General features: G+C 46.0%; 1 protein-coding gene across 1 annotated transcript; it reads left to right on the plus strand.

The window, feature by feature from the left end:
- Positions 1-4,432: 4,432 nt before the first annotated feature.
- LOC119276754 (cytochrome b561 and DOMON domain-containing protein At3g61750-like) lies at positions 4,433-6,649 on the plus strand. Its single transcript, XM_037557900.1, has 4 exons — positions 4,433-4,929; positions 5,042-5,438; positions 5,824-6,107; positions 6,224-6,649. The coding sequence occupies exons 1-4, from the start codon at positions 4,759-4,761 to the stop codon at positions 6,482-6,484; spliced, it is 1,113 nt and encodes a 370-aa protein (XP_037413797.1). The 5' UTR covers positions 4,433-4,758; the 3' UTR covers positions 6,485-6,649.
- The last annotated feature ends 215 nt before the right edge of the window (positions 6,650-6,864 follow it).

A 6,864-nucleotide genomic window follows, 5' to 3' on the forward strand; every position in this document is an offset into this window, starting at 1 on the left:
CACACGCCAACTTTCATCCCATTCCGGAAACATTTTTATGTCACTTATAAAATAATATTTCGGAGGTGCACCGGGCGCGTGCGAGTGTGTCCGGACTCGGAATGGACAACGGAGAGAACCGGGGAAACCCGAACGGATGCAAGTTTTAAAAAACATGTAGATGAAATGCAGATGATGACATGGAAAATGCAACACACAAGAAAATGACATTGCAACGACAACGAATAACTGGAAGACACCTGGCGCATCGAATCCGGGGCATTACAAGGAGACTCTCTTCTTTGATTTGCACAAAATTATACATTTTCCGCAAGGGAGCTTGTTTCTTATGAGCAGGAAAATATTTAGCAGAGAAGTAATAAATCATATCCCAGGGACTACGCACACAACCAGGATCAAGAGAATTAAACCAAGTCTTAGCATCACCCTTTAATGAGAACGGAAATATCTTAAGGATATAATAATAGCGAGACTTCTCATCACGAGTAAACAGGGTGGCTATATCATTCAACTTGGTAAGATGTGCCACAACAGTTTCAGATTCAAGGCCATAAAAAGGATCAGATTCAACCAAAGTAATAATCTCAGGATCGACAAAGAATTCATAATCCTTATCAGTAACACACATAGGTGAACTAGCAAAAGCAGGGTCATGTTTCATTCTAGCATTAAGAGATTGCTGCTTCCGTTTAGCTAATAACTTCTTAAGATCATATCTATCTTTACAAGCAAAGATAGCTCTAGCAGCTTCCTCATTCATAACATAACCCTCAGGAACAATCGGTAATTCATAATCAGGGGGAGAACTTTCATCATCACTATCATCAATAATAACATCTTCAATAATTTCATTCTTTCTAACCCTAGCAAGTTGTTCATCAAAAAATTCACCTAATGGCACAGTAGTATCACACACAGAAGTAGTTTCATCATAAGTATCATGCATAGCAAAAGTGGCATCATCAATAACATGCGACATATCATAATTCATGGCAGTAGCAGGTTTAGGTGTCGCAAGCTTACTAATAACAGAAGGAGAATCTAGTGCAGAGCTAGATGGCAGTTCCTTACCTCCCCTCATACTTGAGGGCAAAATCTTAGTTCTTTCGTCTTTCAAGTTCCTCATAGTGATCAACAGATATAAATCCCAAGTGACTCAAAGAATAGAGCTATGCTCCCTGGCAACGACGCCAGAAATTAGTCTTGATAACCCACAAGTGTAGGGGATCGCAACAGCTTTCGAGGGTAGAGTATTCAACCCAAATTTATTGATTCGACACAAGGGGAGCCAAAGAATATTCTTAAGTATTAGCAGTTGAGTTGTCAATTCAACCACGCCTGGATAACTTAGTATCTGCAGCAAAGTATTTAGTAGCAAATTGGTATGATAGTAATGGTAACAGTGGCAAAAGTAAAAATAATAGTTTTGTAGTAATTGTAACAGTAGCAACGGAAAAGTAAATAAGCAAAACACAATATGTGAAAAGCTCGTAGGCATTGGATCAATGATGGATAATTATGTCAGATGTGATTCCTCATGTAATAGCTATAACATAGGGCGACACAGAACTAGCTCCAGTTCATCAATGTGATGTAGGCATGTATTCTGAATATAGTCATACATGCTTATGGAAAAGAACTTGCATGACATCTTTTGTCCTACCCTCCCGTGGCAGCGCAGTCCTAGTGGAAACTAAGGGATATTAAGGCCTTCTTTTAATAGAGAACTGAAACAAAGCATTAGCACATAGTGAATACATGAACTCCTCAAACTATGGTCATCACCGAGAAGTATCCCGATTATTGTCACTTCGGGGTTGTCGGATCATAACACATAATAAGTAACTATAGACTTGCAAGATAGGATCAAGAACACACATATATTCATGAAAACATAATAGGTTCAGATCTGAAATCATGGCACTCGGGCCCTAGTGACAAGCATTAAGCATAGCAAAGTCATAGCAATATCAATCTCAGAACATAGTGGATACTAGGGATCAAACCCTAACAAAACTAACTTGATTACATGGTAAATCTCATCCAACCCATCACCGTCTAGCTAGCCTACGATGGAATTACTCACGCACGACGGTGAGCATCATGAAATTGGTGATGGAGGATGGTTGATGATGACGCCGGTGACGAATCCCCCTCTCCGGAGCCCTGAACGGACTCCAGATCATCCTTCCCGAGAGAGATTAGGGCTTGGCGGCGGCTCCGTATCGTAAAACGCGATGAAACTTTCTTTCTGTTTTTTTTCTCCGTGAAATGGAATATATGGAGTTGGAGTTGAGGTCGGTGGAGCGTCAGGGGGCCCACGAGACAGGGGGGCACGCCCAGGGGGGAGGGCGCGCCCCCCCACCCTCGTGGACAGGGTGTGGGCCCCCTGGCCTTGATTCTTTCGCCAGTACTTTTTATATTTTCCAAAAATTGTACCAACACTCCCTCGGTCTTAACTTCTAAGTTCTCGATCCCTAACCCACCTTGGTCTTTGGGCTTGCAAATGATATCCATCTGGCCAATTTGTATTTCGTCTTAACCTCATCAGATTGCCAGAAAAAACATGATCGATAGAAGTCTAATCTTTTCCATACACCTACTGGTACTTCAAAGAAGGATAGAAGGAACATCGACTAACTAGTTAGAACTGAGTTTATCAATACAAGCTGACCCCATGGGACAAAAGCTTTCCTTTCCAGCAACTTAGCCTTTTTTTCAATTGAGACCAACTTGGTTATTTAGATTGTCAGTTGAGACCGAGGGACTGTTGGTACAATTTTTGCGTAATAAGTACATGCAATCTAAGACTTGGTCCCAAGTTACCACTAGACCTAATGACTCGCCGCTTTGGAAGGGGTTAACGAGGATGAAACAAACCTTTTCCATAGGGTGAAATTTATCATTGGTAAGGGTAACATGACTAGATTCTGGAAAGATGCATGGTTAGGGGAGACGCCCTTAGCCTTACAGTGTCCATTATAATATTGTACAACGCAAGGAAGCCTATGTTGCTACAGTATTACAATCAGTCCCCCTTAATATCCAATTCAGGATGTCTCTGGTGAGGGAATGTTGGAACTCCTGGCTGCAATTGGTCCGCGGGTGGATGGATGTTTACCTTTCAGACCAACCAGATGTCATTTACTGAAAATTATCTAGGAACGGTAGTTTCTCAGTGAAATCTATGTACTTGGTCCTAATTGACGTTGGACCAATCCCAAGGTCTCTCCATATCTGGGAGATTAAAGTTTCGCTTAGAATTAAAATCTTCATGTGGTTTGTCCACAAGGGAGTGATATTAACAAAGGATAACTTGGTAAAGCGAAGATGGGTCGATAATTCCCGATGTTGTTTTTGCGACCATGATGAAACAATTCAACACCTCTTTCCAGATTGTCTGTTAGCCAAACTTCTTTGGCGTATGGTACATATAGCCTTCAACGTTAATCCTCCAATTAGCATCAACATGTTTTTTGGGATGTGGCTAAATGAAGTGGGATCAAATATTGTGGGACATATTTGAATAGGGATATGTGCGCTCTTTTGGACTATATGGAACTGTAGAAATGATATGATCTTTAACGGGAAAAAATTTAACAACTTTTTACACGTTATCTATAGAGCCACTGCTTGGATCCCTACATGGTTGTTACTCGCTTATGCGGACTCCAGTGAGCTTTTGGTTACTGGGTGCAACCGGTGGGAGACGGTAGCACGGGTATCTTCAATCGATTTAAATGTGAGCTAATAATAGGCTAGGTGTTTAGTCATCGTAGCCTGTTTTTTGCCGGTTGTGGCATCATTTTTTTGCATCTTCTTCTTTGTGGGCTCTGCTTGTGTGACAGTACTAGACCCGAGGTCTTTTATTCGTATTTTTGTTTAATATAAATTGGCTGCAGGCACTACTCTGATGGAAGCAGCGGCTTTCCTTCTTTAAAGATAAATAAAAATATATTAGTATTAAAAACACACAGTTGGTGCTGCTCAATAACATAGCCGGTGTACAGTACCGGGCTGGAGATTAACATACATGATGGTCCGAAGCTCCGTCGTCGTGTGCTACACAAAGGGTCAAGAAAATCATCAGTAAGTCTACTTATTTTTGTACTTCTATATAATTTACTTGTTTCGTGGTTTAGCGACGCGTTTCAGCGCTTTGCCAGTTGGGGTCAGAACGTGCTTGCACGTATACGAAGTGTTTTTTTTCAGTCAATAAGATAAGAACCCATTTGTTTGCAAGACCAAACACGAGGTACACAATAATTCCGCAAAAACTCACTCGAGAAAATCTCTTACTGTGATGATCCAATACATCGCGGTTGCGCTTTCTGTCGTGAACCGCATGGGGGAATGGATCGAGGCCGCCCGTTAAAAAAAGGCGAGGAGGCAGAGAAGCGGCGCATGCGCACACATGGGGATGGCATTTTTGCCACCCTCGTGTTGCGGTTTGGTTCCAGATCCAGTGACAGTGCTCGTCACAAGACAAAAGCTCGCTGCGCCTGCCTCCAGGCCCAGCTCACCGGTAAGGAATATCTTAAGCATACAATCACAAGCTGCGTCCGTCCAGTTGCAGTCGCCACCCACCACCACTAGAGCTATCACCGCATCAACGAGGCAGAGGACAAAAAAGAATCAGCACTTGCTTGGCTTTCCAGCTAGTAATTCAGCTTGCGGTCCGGTTACTGGCTCCCAGGTGATACAGATCGTGCTACCACCGCTAGGCCTTCCAGGGCGTCGGTGGATCGGCTAGCAGCAATGGCGCGCGCGTTCGGCGTCGGCGCTGCGATGCTCGTCGTCGTGTCGGCCTTCTTCGCGCCGGCGGTGACGGCGCAGACCGGCAGCTGCGACGACCCGCTGCCGACCGAGCTCGTCGGCAACTACTCCGGGATGGCCTGCAGCCCCGTCTGGAACAACTTCGTGCTCCGGGTAAGTGCCACTGCCGCCGCGAGCCACTAGGCCGTAGATCCGGGTGATCTTGAGGGGGACCGGGAGCGTTCTTGATTGCCTCTCACCGAACCGATTCTGCTGTCTCCTCCAGTACGCGCAGGACGGGGACAACGTGCTGCGGGTGGTGCTCTCCGCGATGTACAGCTCCGGGTGGGTGGGGATGGCGTTCTCCAAGGACGGCCTGATGGTGGGCTCGAGCGCCATGGTCGGGTGGGTCGGCAAGAAGGGGCAAGCCCACGTCAAGCAGTTTGCCCTTAACGGCAAGGCGCCCTCCATGGTCGTCGCCGACAGGGGCTTCCTCGTCTCCAACGGCCACGCCCACACAGTCCTTGTCAAGCAGGCCAAGATCTACCTCGCCTTCCAGCTCAACTTCGACTCGCAGCTCAAGAAGCAGCAGGTGCTCTTCGCCTTCGGCTCTGCCATCCCTGTCAACGACCGCCTAGCCGAGCACCAGGGCAAGACGTCCATGACCTTTGATTTCACCACAGGTGAGTTGGGTTCCTTCGCATCTGCTAACCATCTAATGCAAACTTTAACTTACCGAATGGAAATATAAATAGATTTCACTTTGTCACCTCGTGCATGATTAATGCACATCTCATTACATGTATGTTTGAAATTGTTTTTTTTTTCTGCGACTAATATGTTTGAAAACTGTTGCCTCAGTAAATTTAATCAGCTAAGAGCTTTTGTTGTCTAGTACTCCTACCTGACAAAAAGTTGCCTCAGATCAGTGTGATCTATCTGTGCTGATCAAATCAGATACCATATCTTTGACAAATCAATTGAGGAGGGCATTTTAACCATTAGTGCAGTGACGAATCAGTCACCAAGTCATTATTTTCTTGAAAACAATTTGGCACTTGTTTGCAGGCAGCTCTTCAGGCTCCTCCTTCCCGAGTGGCCTAAAAAGGACTCATGGGGCACTCAACCTGTTCGCTTGGGGTGTCCTCCTGCCTATCGGTGCCATTATCGCTCGGTACTGCAGGGGTTGGGACCCTCTGTGGTTCTACCTTCATGGCGGCATTCAGTTCGTCGGCTTCATCCTCGGTCTGGCCGGCGTTGTGGCTGGCGTATCACTGTACGGCAAGATCCAAGCAGATGTTCCAGCACATAGAGGCCTTGGCATATTTGTGCTTGTGCTTGGTATCCTCCAGGTATGTGATAAATAAATAACCTGCTCTAAGAACTAATGTCATGGACAATCTGGTCAGTAAAATCTTGTCAACTGAAGGCATTATATATGAATCTGAATATATGTGTAACTTCGCAGATTCTAGCGTTCTTCCTAAGGCCCAACAAAGACTCGAAGTACCGGAAATACTGGAACTGGTATCACCATTGGGTAGGCAGGCTTGTGCTCTTCTTTGCAGCAGTTAACATTGTCTTGGGGATCAAAGTTGGAGGCGCGGGTAACTCGTGGAAGATCGGCTATGGTTTCAACCTGGCCATCCTTCTCATCACCATTATCACCCTGGAAGTCCTAGTGTGGACAAGGTGGAAAAACAACAGCGGTCCTACGACGACATACTGACTATGCTTGACTAGGGTTCTTGTTCTGTGAGCTGCTGAAGGCCCTATTATTTTCATTCGTTTTCTTCTTCTTATGCTGTTGTTGTAAGCATGTAATCTATTCTGCAGAATCTTTTAGCAAGGATCTGCGAGACTAGTCTATCGGTGATGTGTTTTGGATTTGAAATGTGTAGAGTGTCCTCAAACTCGTCAGGAACAGTCCTTCCAACTCGCGCTAGGGCTCCCCCGCTCCCCTCCCGCCGCCGCCGCCCCTCCCGCCGCCGCCGGCCGTCGGCCCCGCCCCCCCGCCTCCGCCCCCTTCCGCCCTACCCCCCCTCCGTCTTGGCTGCCTCGCGCCGCCTCCCCGGGAGGTGGCCGGGGCGGAGCTCGCGCCCCTCGCCC

This window comes from Triticum dicoccoides, chromosome 3B, assembly GCF_002162155.2.
Source record: "Triticum dicoccoides isolate Atlit2015 ecotype Zavitan chromosome 3B, WEW_v2.0, whole genome shotgun sequence".
Classification (NCBI taxonomy): Eukaryota; Viridiplantae; Streptophyta; class Magnoliopsida; order Poales; family Poaceae; genus Triticum; species Triticum dicoccoides.